The sequence below is a fragment of the Desmodus rotundus genome, chromosome 1 (assembly GCF_022682495.2).
Source record: "Desmodus rotundus isolate HL8 chromosome 1, HLdesRot8A.1, whole genome shotgun sequence".
Classification (NCBI taxonomy): Eukaryota; Metazoa; Chordata; class Mammalia; order Chiroptera; family Phyllostomidae; genus Desmodus; species Desmodus rotundus.
In genome coordinates, this window is record NC_071387.1 from 209,159,849 (window position 1) to 209,175,151 (window position 15,303).

At 49.2% G+C, this 15,303-nt stretch overlaps 1 protein-coding gene across 1 annotated transcript in view; it reads left to right on the top strand.

Moving 5' to 3' along the window:
- The window catches only part of ITGA2 (integrin subunit alpha 2), a 78,015-nt gene extending 63,803 nt beyond the window's left edge, over positions 1 to 14,212 (top strand). The window contains exons 24-30 of the mRNA XM_045204840.3: positions 2,503 to 2,605; positions 3,611 to 3,721; positions 4,585 to 4,689; positions 6,015 to 6,128; positions 9,672 to 9,761; positions 12,950 to 13,066; positions 13,763 to 14,212. Coding sequence (XP_045060775.2) covers positions 2,503 to 2,605; positions 3,611 to 3,721; positions 4,585 to 4,689; positions 6,015 to 6,128; positions 9,672 to 9,761; positions 12,950 to 13,066; positions 13,763 to 13,843 — 721 coding nt within the window. The 3' untranslated portion in view covers positions 13,844 to 14,212. The remainder of the gene's footprint in view (positions 1 to 2,502; positions 2,606 to 3,610; positions 3,722 to 4,584; positions 4,690 to 6,014; positions 6,129 to 9,671; positions 9,762 to 12,949; positions 13,067 to 13,762) is intronic.
- Positions 14,213 to 15,303: the final 1,091 nt, after the last annotated feature.

The window sequence follows — 15,303 nt, forward strand, 5'->3', positions numbered from 1 at the left end:
CAAGTCGCCATCCCTGAAAAACTAATCAGCAACCGCAGACTTCAGATGCCCCTCGACTGCTGGAGAAGGAACTGAGGACATGAGCAGCCAGGGTGACGGATGGGACACGTTACTTGAAGGTTTTTTCCTTCCTAGACTGATACTGTTTCTGCTTTTTAAATCTTCACCCGAGGCTACAGTTATTGATACTAGAGAGGGAGAGAGAGAGAGAGAGAGCAACATCGATGTGAGAGAGAAACATCCATCGGTGGCCTCTTGTGCGCCCCCTGACCAGGACTGCACCCGCAACCCAGGCGTGTGCCCTGAACGGGAATCAAACCCACGACCTTTCAGTGCATGGGATGACACTCCAACCAGCCAAGCCACCCAGCCAGGGCCTCAATGCTCTTTCTTAATATAGTCTTTGTATGCCTCCACTCTCCACCATGGCCAATTAATTCGGGTATTTTACCGTGGAATAAATATAAGATTGAGTGGCACTTCACTCCACTCCCGGCTTAGCTCTGTATTTTTGTGACGGTAAGTTGGACTCTAAGACATTCTGATCTTCTTTTAAAAATATCACACAGTTAAAAAAATTAATATGAAACATGAAGAATAAAGCGAATGTGACTCTTAATGCTACCACCCAAATAATTCCTTTTGATTTTTTTTAAAGAAAGACATTAAATGTACATGGATGGAAAATCCAAACCTTAGAGAAAGCGGCACAACGGAAAGTGAAATCATCCTTCCCGCCCGCCTCCACCCACCCCATAGATGACTAACGCGCCTGTTTTAAGAACACCTCCCAGACACGGGTTTGTTTTCCTACCAGGACATAAGCATCACACACACACACACACACACATACACACATGTCATTTACCCGGATGGAATGATAAAGCTTTTCTGGGCCTCGCTTTTTATGTAATCCTGGAGAAATTCATATCAGGCCTTACAGATCCGACTTGTCCTCGTCCTGGCTGGATTGTAATTTATGTAACCAATTTAATGTTAATAAGGTACTTGGATTTTTGCATTTTTATTTTGTTTAATCATCACAAGCAATGCTGGAGGGAAAAAAAAACATTTTTAAACATACGCCTTTGCCAGCTTTTGGACAAAAGCCCTTCCCCACTGTTGAGGGTAACCTTTAGCAGCCACGTTGATGCTGTGTAAACGTGCAGCTCTGTTGTGCAAATGTGATGGGTGGGAACGGGTGACGGTAGCATTATTTCTAAAACGGAATCCCCTGGATATAGTTAACTGCTATTAGGAATACATTGACCAACCCTTAAGTGACTTAAGGAAAACCTAGGTAACTAATGGGAAAATGTTGGGTCTCTTCAAAATGCAAAAGCAGAGCTATTAATCAACTTAGAAATGGGTGTCCTGGGCAGGGAGGCCCCACAAAGACCTCTGGGGGTGGGGTGGGGGGTCCTGCGCCAGCAGCCAGCTTTCTGTTTCACAGCCCCGGCAGCCACCCTCCCCCACAGAAGGCTCAAGGGTCCCCGTTCCCCTCACACACGGGACTGTGACAAATACCGCATCTCCTTAAGAGTCCCCAGGATCTATTTTCCTTTTGAGAATTTGGAAAAGTGTTTTTTCCAAAGGGGGTTTAAAGAAGAAAAAGGCAGTATTTTCAGAAAAGAAATCAAACATCTCTATCTCAGAAAATGTCCTAATTTCTTTAAGGAAATACAATCAACATCCTATAATTAGGATAGGTTATAGGTGCAAAGAAATACCGCTTCTCAGCCTCTGCCCCTGCTCCCTGCCCCCTCCCCCAACAAAGTCACCCTGGAATCCAGCCTCACAGCCCCAGAAATGACCGGTCCTGTGGGGTCCACTGACCTGGCCACCACTGCAGTCGGTGGTCCCCAGCAAAGAGGTCAAATCAGTCCGGAGCTTCATCGTCTCGTCTCACAAAACCTCTGAGCCGGCGGCCGTTGAAGGGTGGTCTCTACTGACCAACCTTCCAGACTGACCAACCCAACTCAGCCCAGAAGCCCTAGAGTCATTCTGGAACTGGAGAAGGAGGGGAAGGAGGAGCAGTAAGAAGGACGTACATCCTGTCTCACGGGCGTCCAGGAGTAGGAGTGCCGGAGCAATGGCCAGTGCCCACTGGGAAACCCTCTGCTGGGAAATCCACCCATCCGCTCCGCAGGGCCCAGCTGGCTACTCCGTGAACACCCCAGTCGGGGTAGCAGCCATCTAGATGAGAGTCCCACCAACTGTAACTCCAGTTGTACGTACTTTAGAAGCTGTGCAGCTGACGAACGTACAGCACAGAGATTCCCAGCAGGAAGACCAGGAAGGGGCATGCTTTGAAGGGAATGGGATTTAGCCTTGGAGATGGGCACTGGATCATGAGCCCATAGTAAGCGTGTGTTTTCATGTCGTGCTTTTGTGCCTGAATGTAAACTGTTTTGCTTGTAACATGTGCGAGAGACATTTAAGTGAGAGAAATACTAAGTTTCAAGAAGAACAGCAAAACTAAAATATCTGGCTTTACGGCAGGTCGACCAACATAAATTTTTATGAAGTCTCGCCAGATGGGAGCGTTCCTTCCGCGGTGCACAGTTTTGAAGATATCGGCCCAAGCTTCACCTTCTCCATCAAGGTTGGTATGCCCGTCACAAAGATGATCAGTACGCCAATGTACCCTTAGGGACCGCTTCTGTTTGAGCAGCTACCGTTTCTGTACAGCTATGCATTGTGTAGTGATGCTAGGTAGTGTCTAAAAATGTTGTAAAGTCCTTTTTATTGTCTATTAGTATATGCAGTTATTAATCTAAAGATTATTATCAATTATCTACAGAGAAATCAATATGAAAAAGTAACTATTTTATAATATACATCACAGAAACTTTGGAAAGTAAAAAGAAAGTTCGTCTACCCCCCTGAGTCTGTGCAATTTCCTTTTGTACATTTCTTACTCATCTGTTACACGGTTGCAACCCTGCAATTTGGTGACTTAAGAAAAAAAATCTTTAAAAGAGTCTTGATTTGTGATCCAGGCACTGGAATTTATAAAGTATGCATGGTGTTTGGCAACTGCCTCTTTAATGAACATTCAGTCAGTCGGTAGTAACAATAAAATAACAGTCACAGAGACGGTAGTAAGAATCAGCCGCTGTACCCAGTGCTTTGCCCACATGACCCCTCATTGGTGAGGAGGTGGGTTAAGATTATTATTCCCCTGGGCAGCAGTGTGGTGATTGCTGGGGGGGGAGGAGGGCATAAGGGGACTGAATGGTAATGGAAAAAATACAATAAAGATTCAATTTAAAAAATAAATAAAATGTTTAACAACCAGTAGGGCACACGCACTGGCCAAAGCGGACAGACTCCCCAACAGTGAGGACAGGCACTCTGCCTGTGCCCCCACCTGAGTTGCTGATCATCTTTATTTCCCGGGACAAAGGAGATGTGCAGAGACCCAGAGCCCTGCCCAAGCCACACTGCCTGTCGGCATAGGGGGCTGCCTCATGCCCTGACAGCCCAACTCCGCAGGTGGCGGATGTTTTTAACCATCTCCTAAGCCACAAATTATTTACCGTGTCAGATTGTAGAGGTGAAGATTTTTGCAATAAAAAATCAGACAGTTTCCTTCCATACTGTGCAGGTGGCCACGGGCAGTATTCCGGTGAGCATGGCATCCGTCACCATCCACATCCCCCAGCACACCCAAGCAAAGAACCCGCTGCTGTACCTGACGGGCATCCACACAAGTCAGGTAAGGGCCACGAGTTGCCATGATGATGTCCTCTTTCAACATGGAACCTCCCATGGCGGGGGGGCAGTTGCGATCTCTGCCAACCCTTGTAGACAGGAAACGAGGGAGGTGACCCGTGTACCCTGGGTGCCAATTCACGAGACGTCAGTTCCATACTAGAAGCAGGATGTCGTTAAAGAAAGCAGATGTCTGAGTCGAGAAGGCAGAAGTGGTTGCTGAAGCCCCGCCTTGGCCAGGTGGAGAGCCCACTCTGTCAGAGCCCTGTCTGGGGAGAGCTTAGTCAGCCAGGAGGTGACAGGCTGAACCCACCAGGAGACACGTTGTCTCCCGGCCACTGTGAGTAGCTGGACTTTCCACCTGCCGTCCTCAGCCTGGCTGCTCTTGTCAATCACCGAGGTCACTCTTTGGATAACAGTGATGCCCAGGGCCCCTGCAGTCGACCCAGCATCTCTCTGGCTAAGGCTCTAGCCCCTGTGTTTGTCTTTAAAGCCCCTGGGGGACTGTGACCTGCTCTGTCATTGGCCCCGTTGTCCTCTGGCACTTACTGAGCTGGGTCTCACGTCAAAACCCTAAACCATTCCCTTGGAGGGAACCCTGAGTTAAGTCACTCGCAGTCATTGTCACTGCAAGCTTGTCTCATCACCGATGAGATCCAGCAGCACCCAGCAAGTCAGGTCCGCAGCATCTGAATGCGTCCCAGGTTGTGGGAGCGATGACCGAAGGGTGGCCAGCTCCGCAGTGAAGCTAGCCTACCGGTCCCCCCACACCTCCCCGATGAGTGAGGGTAGGGCTTCCTACCAGGTGGGAAGGAACCTCACGCACTGTTCTGCTTCCTGAGACTGACTGGATGTCCTTTTTCGTAGGCCGGTGACATCAGCTGTAATGCCGAAATAAATCCCCTGAAAATAGGACAGACATCTTCTCCTGTGTCTTTCAAGAGTGAAAACTTCCGGCACGTGAACGAATTGGTGAGGACCAGTTAACGCCGCGACGGCTTCCCTCGGGGTGTCTTTGCTTGATCTGCCTGGAAACGGAGGCACTTCTTCTCTATCTGCCTCCCCCAGCTGCCCAGTATCAGAGATTCCTATCTGGCCTTTGATGGCCAGTGTGAATCAAAGGTTAGAAACACACTCCAGTCTAGATTAAATTGTTTTACTTCATGGTGGATGGAGGATGTTTCCTTTTAAAGTAATAATAGTGGAACGACTATAAATAATAGTTGAAATCTAATAAGTAAAACTTCCCAGTAGAAACCCTTCTCAGCATTTTCCTTATTCTTGTGAAAATGCTTTGCGTTTGTAAAAAGGCCAGTTGCTAAGTGGAGACAACACAGACCAAACATGACAACAGAGACGACGACGAAGAAGCTCGCGTTCTTTGGAAACATCCCAGCCGACCGCTCCAAGTTCTTGAGCAGCCTCCTCTCCACCCGTCACAGTAGTTCACGCATACATGGGTGTGCGTACGCTTACATACATGGACCATGCCACCTTTTCATAGGCCGATATGCCCCAGGCTGTTTAAAACAGACTATTTTTTAGAGCAGTTTTGGGTTCCCAGCAAAACTGAGCGGAAAACACAGAACTTTCCCACATTCCCCTTACCCCACGTAAGCGCAGCCTCCGCTATCAACCCCACCCACCCACACACACACCAGGGGGTGCATTTCTTCCCACTGGTGGACCCACATCCGAGACGTCGTAATCGCCCGAAGTCCAGAGCTGACCCTGGGGTCACTCGGGTCGTGGACTTGATTGGTTTGGGCCAATGTACGATGACACGTACCCAGCACGAGAGCATCTCACGGCATCTTTCCACTGCCCGAACATCCTCGCACTGCACCCCCCCCTCCCCCGATCCGTGCAGCTACTGATTCTTCTACTGTCAGCTTTCTTGAAATCTGAGGAATGCATCTTCGTCAGTTATGTTCAGTGACTGAGTTGTGTTGCCTCTTGCGGTATCTGTATACTCAGTAATTCGCTTATTTACTACGTTGTCGATAAGCACGAATTAGTTGTTGTTCAGCGTCAGAAGTAGTAACTCTGGAGGGGTGGTGGAATTCCCTCCACACAGCCTCGGCTGTCACCCAAGGCCTTCCATACAGGTGGGAGACAGCAGGGCAGAGGGTGGGGGCTGGTCCAGGTGGGGGCATAGTGAAGAGCTTTACCGATCGTTCACGAGATGATTGCCTATCTCCCTTCGCCCACCCCATCCATCTTTGTAAAAGTGTGACTTTTCTGTTTCAAAGCCCACGCTAACCCCCCTGTTTTCCCCCTGCGATCCCACCCTTAAGAACTGCAGGACCGCCTCCTGTCAGAACGTCACCTGCTGGCTGAGGGACCCGCAGGTGAAAGCCGAGTACTTCCTGAACGTGTCCACCAGGATCTGGAACAGGACTTTCGCGGCGGTGAGTTTCAGGTTTATTTACTGGGCGTGTCGCTAAGTCCTCAGGCCTCCTGTGGAGGAGTTCCCACCCTCTGGCCAATATCAGCAGCGCCCACGTAGGTGAGAGCACTTTCACCCTGGAAGCCGGGTGCTGCCTCTCTTTCCAGGCTTGTCCCGTCTGGCCGGGCCTCAGAGTCCCTGCAATGCTCGCAAAGCACCTACCTCTCAGACTCCAGGCCAGCCCGCACACCAGCCTCGGGGCTCCGTGCCCAGGTGCCCTCTGCTGCCCCCGAGTGCGAGGGGAGCCTGCCTCGTCTCCCTCCCCATGCTCCTGACACGCCTGCCTTCCTCCCCTCCTCCACTGCGCCCCAGTCCAAGTGCACACGCCTCCGCCCTCTCCTGGAACTCCCAGCCGGCTGCCAGGGGTCTCAGGCCGCGCAGTGGATGATTCTAACACCAGGACTCCTCTCTCTGTGCTGGAGCAGGTGCCACTCGCTTCTCCTGATCCACCCTTTCCCTGGAGGAAGCCCAGGGCGCACACAAGTTTTTAAGTCATTTCAATCTCACGAAAGGTTTGAAGGAAGTGCCAAAACAATGTCAGTGTGTTTTTCCACTTGGCAGGTGGAACCGTAGTGCTATCTGCTTTCAGCAGAGGTTTGGGGGCCAGCAGTTGAGTCTGGGATGAAAAATAGAAGGGAGACAGGCTCCTGGAGTCGGACCGCGTAAGTGGCTCTATGGAGGCAGCAAAACAGAAACTAGTCTGAGGCCTCCAGGGGTCCTTGTGGCTCTTGGCGGAATTTTTTTTTTTTTTTAAAGAAATAAATCAGTCCTGAAGGCGCTTACCCATCAGACTCTACTCCCTATTTTCCAACCATTCCATGGTCTCTCCAACAAACCCCATGCCTTGCTGTGGAGTTTTGTGTCCGATTAGAGAACTACATGCCCAAAAAACTTGTCCCTGGAACCAAAATATAAGCAACATTCTTGGATAAAGATATAATAGAAAGGGGGATCGTGAAAAGCAGGGAAAAGTGGGGGTGGTGGGGTGAGAAGGTGGGCTTCCTCTCACTTCCTTCCTTTTATTTTGCTTCCTCATTAGTTTCATTTGCTCTCAAGCCTTGGAGGCCCCCAAATCCTGCTCGATGCAAAGCCCACCCGTCCTTGTAGCACCGTCCCAGCTGCTGGAGTTCGGTGCTAGGTTTCACCGACTGGCTCCAGGCTCCCTGGATGTGAGGAACCCATGTTTCCATAGCAGCAACAGCGGCCAGCTGGGAAGGAACCCAGCTGCTGCAAAACAAATGCAATTGTGCCGACTCTGTAAAAACCATTGGGTTTTTCTTGAGTTTATCTAAAGCTACATCATTTTAACTGTCAGACTTTTCAAAGTATCTGTCCAAAGGTTTTCAGAGAAAAAAAAGGTTTCATTTCTGGGAGCCACATTCTGAAGAAGTGTAATTGAGGCTTTTTCAGCACGGTTACGATGGTTAGACTGAGAAACGACCCTGACGGTTGTCGTCCTGGGTCAGCTCCTGCTCGAAGGGCAGATGTGTATCTCCACCGCACTTGCAGCCCTTTCCTCGGCAAAGGGCTGCTCTCAGTGTCAAGGTGGACCTCATTTCCTGCATCAGAACCGTTAGTGTACCACCCCCTCCCCCCCTAAGTGCTGCAAATCGAGGTAATGTGACAAGGAATCTCCTTGCCCAGTGACCACGTGGGCCTCCGAACTGGCAGCACCGTCGGACGCCACGTGTACACAAACCCTTGTTGAACGCTGGCCTCAGGCTTGCATGGCATACGCCCCTGGCACAGCTTGTTAGCCCTGCAGAAGATCCTGGTACTTGTGCAGAGGGCCTGGCTTGGGAGGGCAGGCTACCAGCCTTGTAAGGGGATCCTTTCATCCTTAGTCTGTAGGGGCTATGAAACCAGCATGCACTTAACTGTTTTTTTTAAATTAAACCATTATCAATACCCTTTGTAAAATTGATTTTGAGAGACAGAGAGACAGTCATTGATCTGTCGTTCCACTTATTGATGCATTCATTGGTTTTTTTCTTGTATGCGCCCTAACTGGAGATCGAACCTGCCACCTTGGCTTATCGGGATGATGCTCTACGACCTGAGCTACCCAGCCAGGGCATCCATACCCTTCATGTTCCCCCAGCAAGATTCGTTTCAGAGACTAGGGATCGGAGTCGGTGTCTGATGCAATCTTCCACGTTGAGGAAATGAAAAAACTAATCGGAGACTGAGCTAGTGGAAAGGAAATGTATTGCTCACTTTTTGGATGTGCACCCGCTGCTTCTGGCTCCCAGACAGAGTTCAGCAAGTCACCTCGCGGAGCACATTGCGTCCCAGGCCCGAGTAACCGGGAAAACCGAGTCCTTGGAGCCAGGGCACGCGGCGGCAGTTCTCACACAGGGTGCCACGTTCTACTTCAGAGGGAGCCTCGGGCCCATGTTTGCATTGTAGAGAAAAGCCTCTTCTCGCCGATACTGTAACCCGTGGAAAGCAGATGTACTTTTCTACAATAGATCCAGGGATGCATGCTAAATTATTTCATATTAGGTTACTAGAAACATCAGCATAAAATATGCGTGCTTTCTATAGGCCTGCCCTAAATCCTGTGTTTTTTGGTGGAGACGCTCAGATTAGGAAATCTGAAATGACGAGCCATGTTGCATACATGACAAGTTCAGGGGGTCTGCTGCAGACATGTCTGCTCAAGTTCAAGTGTCCTCTGGAGCAGCGCTGTTTTACACGTGTGCACGCAAGAAGAACAATTCTCGTTTCTTTTTAATCTGACCTCCCACTCCGTTATATCCCTTCCTCAAGGAAATAGGTAAAACAAACCGAGTTTGCTTTTTTAAATTTTCCAGTTACAGTTGACATGCAATACTATTTGGTATTCTTCCTGGTGACAGCACCGTGGTCAGACAATCATGCCCTTGACAAAGCGGCCCCCCGATACTTCCACCTCCCACCACCACCCCCAGCACCGCACACAGCCATTGCAATAGTGTTGACTGAACCCCCTGTCCTGTGCTTTACCTCCTCGTGACCGATCTGTGACTGCCGATCTGTAGTTCCTAGTCCCTTCCCCCGTTTCACCCAGCCTCCCCACCCCTCCCCTCTGGCAACCATGGGTCTGTCCTCTGTCTGTATGAGTCTGTCTCTATAAAAACACTGGGTTTGTGATTTCCCCTCATGCTGCCAACCTAAGTTTTTAGAATCTGTGCTGTGGTCTCCCCCAGTTAAAAACTTCACTTCCAAACCCTAGTTCTGCGACCCCATTTGAAGTCACGATCTCCAGGAGAGATGTGTAGCCTCTACCCGGGGAGGCTGGGGTTCATGTGCTATGCAGGCCCGCCACCCACACGTGGAAGTCCCGGGGCACTCGCCAGGCGGCCTGTCCCCTGTCACTGGTTCCGGACACGGAGTGTCTTGCGTCTTCACGTTGACCTTCGCTCCTGTTACGTTCCACGAGGAAATTAATAAATCGTAACTGCGCCGAGCTCATGCCTGAACCTCTGCTAGGATGACACATATTCTTTGCTCTGTGTTCCAGTCGACCTTCCAGACTGTACAGCTGACGGCCACTGCGGAAATCAACACCTACAACCCGCAGGTGTACGTGATCCAGGACAACTCGGTCACGGTGAGCGCTTCCGCCCCTCCCGCGGGCCGCAGGGTTGGTTTCTGAAAACTTAGAGCAGGGCTGCTTCTCGCCTGCAGGTACGCAGTGCCCGCCTACTGAAACGCTGAACACCTGATGTTTATTATGGCTGAGCCTTGGGCGAGGGTGTTTGCTCCTTGCCCAGCTCCCCACGCCCATGTGGGCAAAGCAGGCTCAGAGGGAGGGTCCCATGCAAGGCACAGCCCGCGGGACCCCAGCTGCAGCGGCTGCCTTCTCCCTGCCTGGACCAGCACCCGCAGGCCTCCTTCCTCCTCCTGCTCACATGGAAGGGTCTAGATCTTAGCCCCTAAAATCCAAGTCTTGCTTCTCTGAAGCATCTGTTAGAGTATTTTTTAGAGAGAAGTGCTAAAGTATGCTGAATAAATAAGGCTTTTAGTAGAAGGACTCTTTTTCTTTTTTAGCAGTGTGCCTTCTTACTGATACTGAGTGAAATGCCCATTCATGAGGTCTGACAGTGTAGAAAACTCTAAAACTCAAAACTCCCCTTGATTAACAAAAGTTTCACAAAGAAATGTGCTTTTGGAGAAAACAAAGGCTCCCTGTTCTGAGAGCTGGCCGGGGCACGTTCCCCTTGCCCTGGAACTCCGGTTAGAAGATGCCATGTTCAGAGACAGCGGGGGTGCCTTGCCCAGCTCTCTGCTGGCACGGCCCCGAGCATTTTCCTCCCAGAGCTTTTGTTAGAAATTGGAAGGCAGCTCCAGACTCTCCCCCAAGGCCAGCTTGGCGTCAGTCCCCTGCTGCAGCCTGTGAACTTGAGTACAGAGCCAGTGGCCTGTGAACTCTGGGCCTCTCACTGCCTGAGAGTGGAGGTCTCAGCACAGGCGTCCCACTCGCTGCCACTCTGCAGCAGAGGCGGGGGGTGTGGAAAATCAGAAATAGAACCTAAGGAAATATCATCCTCGAGTTCAAAGTGCTATGAACTTAGACTGGGGGGAAAGCACTGTAGAGATTTTTAAAGTTCATTTTAGAAAAATGTGATGTTCAGACAATGCCTGGACCATTGCTGAAGTTTCCTTTCTTTCTTTCTTTCTTTCTTTCTTTCTTTCTTTCTTTCTCTCTTTCTCTCTTTCTCTCTTTCTCTCTTTCTCTCTTTCTCTCTTTCTCTCTTTCTCTCTCTCTTTCTCTCTTTCTTTCTTTCTTTGAAAGCAGTTTTTAATAAATATATTAATGGAGAATTCAAATGAACAATTCTAAGGAACGCTTTGGGACATTTTTCTTCCCCTGGTCTTCGCTGAGCAATACTGAGAAATAACAGAGGCCAGCCACTACTCTATTGTGTCTATGAAAATAGCCTTTGCATCCAAGTAAAAACTAGGCAAATTTTTTAATAATATTTGGAACCCAAATAATAAATTGACATATTCCTATAGATAAATATATGACTTTTACATTTATTTGAATCCCAGGCCCATTTAAAAATCTGATACAAATTCTTTTTACACTCACGGATCCCCATAGGTCCGCGGACCCCAGACTGGGGAGCTCTGGACTAGAGAGCACTGGAGCTGTCACTGCCGAAAAGCAGCGACCTGCATGGTTTACAGCTGCTGCATTCTTAAGTTTACAAAGCCTTAGTTTAGCTCTTGAAGATACAGATGAAAAGCAATACAGTCACCAAAAGGCCAGATTGAAGGTTAGCCCAACTCATCAGCTCTGTGATGCCAAGCAGCTCTCTGCCACTGTAATTCAGGGTGTAATCAAGCAAATAAATTAGGCTTTGTCCCCTCAGAGCTCTTTAAGAATATGTTGGGTTGGCCGAAAATGTCATTTGGTTTTTTCTGTGAGATGGCTCTAGTAGCACTCCGTTGTCTTTAACTTCATTTGAAACAATTTCGTTAGATTGTGTTGTGACAGCTGTCATATTTAGTGTGCATTTACAAAAACTTAACAAAATTTGGTGCATTTTTGTGCAGCCATTTTTTTTAAAGATTTCATTTATTTATTGTTAGAGAGGGGAAGAGAGGGAGAGAGACATTGATCAGTTGGCTCTCACAGTCCCCCAACTGGGGACCTGGTCCATAACCCAGGCATGTGCCCTGACCGGGAATAGAACCAGCAACCTTTTGGTTCTCAGGCCGGCACTCAATCTGGAGCCACACCAGGCAGGGCATGTGCAGCTATTTTAATGTTGAAGATAGAAGAAGATACGCAACATTTTCAGCATTTAGACTTTATTATTTCAAGAAAGGTAAAAACACAACTGAAATGCAGAAAAAATTTGTGCAGTGTACGGAGAAGGTGCTGTGACTGATCGAACATGTCAAAAGTGATTTGCAAAGTTTTGTGCTAGAGATTTCTCGCTGACAAGACTTCACAGTTGGTAGACCAGTTGAAGTTGGTAGCGATCAAATTGAGACACTAATTGAGAACAATCAATGTTTTACCACATGGGAGAGAGCCGACATACTCAAAATATCCAAATCAATAAAGTTTTTGGTGAAAATGAAAAATGTGTCTTTTATTTTATGGGAAAAACCAGTCAGACTTTTTGGCCAACCCAACACTTTGTGGAGGAAGTGGTTGTGATGCTTTCTACAATTAAAAAAACAAAGACTATACAGTTTCACTGTTAAAACTCAAGGGTAGTCATTCCATTACAAAGTCACAAAGATTGCCAGGAAGTGGACATAAAGAATCAGAGGTAGCCTCAAGGACAATCTCATCGCTGTAAAGGACAACCTGAGCCCTGAGATAGTCCTTCTGTTTTTTAACAGTGCATATCAGATAAGCTTGAGGGGGAGGTAAGGGAAATCAATGTTTTAGGAGCCCAGTACCAAGTGGTTGTCTCTGTGGCTTAATCACAGGCCTGTGACTCCCTCCCAAGACTGGGCTCCAGATGCTTTCCCTTGACGGTAAAACCGTGTGCAAGAAACCTAAGTTCTATTTCATAAATCATTAATGCATCGGATGTCATCAGAGATGGCACATCTGCTAAATACGGATGCAGTGAAAAGGAGGAAAACGTGTGTTCCTTGCCTGTGCTTTGCAGGGGCATTTTGTCTAGAAATCGTCCTGCACCATGTTTAACTGAAGAACACAGTCCTGGGCAAGTCATGTGACCGTCATTTACAAAACCGGAGAACTGGCAAAACCATCTTGCTTTGGTGCCAGCCCTGGTTAACTCAGTTGTTGTGTGCGTACATTTGCAGATTCCCATTACGATAATGAAGCCTCATGAGAAAGCCGAAGTGCCGACCGGAGTTGTAGTAGGAAGTGTGATTGCTGGAATCCTGTTGCTATTAGCTCTGGTTGCGATTTTATGGAAGGTAAGGAAAGTTTCTTATTTAAAAATATGGGACCTCTGCCCCGGCTGGTGTGGCTCAGTGGACTGAGCGCCGGCCTGCAAACCAAAGGGTCACAGGTTCGATTCCCAGTCAGGGCACGTGCCTGGGCTGTGTGCCAAGGTCCTCAGTGGGGGGCGCATGAGAGGCAACCGCACACTGATGTTTCTCTCCCTCTCTTTTCCCTTCCCTTCTCCTCTCTCTAAAAATAAATAAATAAAATCTTTTTAAAAAAATGCAGGGCTCCTGAGGACCTCTCTTGAATTTCCTGATCGGACAGCAACCTTATGTTTTATACGGTCCCTCCCCATCAGGAGAGAAAAGACTGTACACGCTGTGTGCAAAGTCTCACTCCCATCCTTGAAAGCAGCGGGGAAGTGTCTCACCTCCTTGGTCTTGTCCAGGTCCTCTTCCCTGCTGCCTTCCCTTCCTCCAGGCCCTTGAAGGTCTTTTCAACCACAAATAAATGCAGCCTGAAAAACTGAAGTTGACGCAATTCAGTTCCGCTCTTGGGAGTGAATTTCCTCCCTGAAGGGCTGATTTCCACTCAGTCCGGTCCGCACACCACCCTCTCCAGAGCCCTGGCGGTTCCCACTTTAGGGCAAGCGGCAGGGAAGGGGGTCTCAGGCGCCACCCAGTATGAGCCAGAGATGGTAACACTGTTACAACATTGTCCCACAGCTCGGCTTCTTCAAAAGAAAATACGAAAAAATGGCCAAAAATCCAGACGAGGTTGACGAGACCACAGAACTCAACAGCTGAGCACCCACCGTGAACCTGCCGTGGACCAGGCGGCCTCCCAGCCAGGGTCTGCTGTTGGCGTGGATTTTTTAAAAAAAATCCCACTGTCTTGTGATGCAATAGGTGAACTAGCCTGATATTTTATTTTAAGAAAACTGCAGGTCAGTTTGGAAAAAAAGAAACTGGGGGTGCGGGTGGGGGTTATTTTATGTGGAAAAGTGATCTTTATCTGGCTGGTCCAGAGTTTACATTACAATGTGCACTGTGTCAGAAAATTGAAATGCTTACAAACTTGACATGTCTTAAAGAAAAATGTAACCTTTCTTAGATTTGGGGGCGGAGAACCCAATTGTATAAAATGATTGTTTTTAAGCAGCAACAAAAAAGGTAGATTTGGTGTAGAGAGATAATTGCTCGGATATTGATGTTTGGGGGAAAAAGCCAACAGTCTTCAACATACGCTGCTCACCGGAAGTTGTCACAGAGTTTACGGGAAAATTTTGTTGACAAACGAGGTAAAATTTGCTGTCATCACCCCGGGCTGCCTCCTCTCGTGGCTTTCCTGCTGCGATGTACTTAGGAAAACCTTGAACAGCTGGAGCGAGCCTCCTGCAGGGGGCGTCTCCAGTTCAGTGGGCCGAGGGAGTGCAGAGGCCGAAGCACAGAAAGTTGCGGCAAGGTTTACAGTGCGGTCCTGTCCACAGGAGGGCAGCTGGTGTCAGAGGAAGAAGCAGGAGGCTTCCTTCCTCCTTTCGGGTTCACACCGGCTGCCCTGGCTGGCTGGCTGGCAGGGACCTTGTGAACTTTTAAAAGGGGTAACGTCTCTGGCATGTCACCACCTTCCACACTGAACCCCTGGAGCCCTGTCTTCTAGAAGCCCCCCCCCCCGCCCCCACCCAGCCTGCCTCCTCCCCAGGGGTCCGCAGTGGCCCATCTTCCTCTACCTGTGTCCAAATATCCGCCTTCCTCGGGCAGCAGCTCTGCATCGGGGGTAAGGAGGAGAAGCCGTCTGTTCGACTCTCACGCCCAGTGAACTTGGGGGAGCTATTTTCATTGAGTGCTAAACAAGCAGGAGCCACAGCCCGAGTGAATTTCTAGCAGTTGGAATGTCAGCAGGCAAAGTAAAACACCGGCACAGGACTTTGCGAGGAGGTGCAGAGAGAGGCCGGTGACCCTGAACTAGCCAGAGTGCCCTTGGTGCTTGTCCCCTTCCGGGGAACCTAAACCTCCACAGTGGCTGCTGTCACTTGGGCATGTTTGCTCACAAGCTAGATTCTCGGCCCCCACTCCTGTGGCTCTTACTTGGTCGGATGGGGATGAGGCCCTGGAACCCCTAGTTGAAGAAGCACCCGGTCCTTGTGGCGCGAATGGACCTCCTTGAGGCCCACCCCCCACTCCTCCTCTGCACCTTCTTTCTGGATCTGAGTGCCCACGTTCTCACAGGGTGGGGCTGGGGAGGAGGGCGCGGGCAAAGCAGTGGG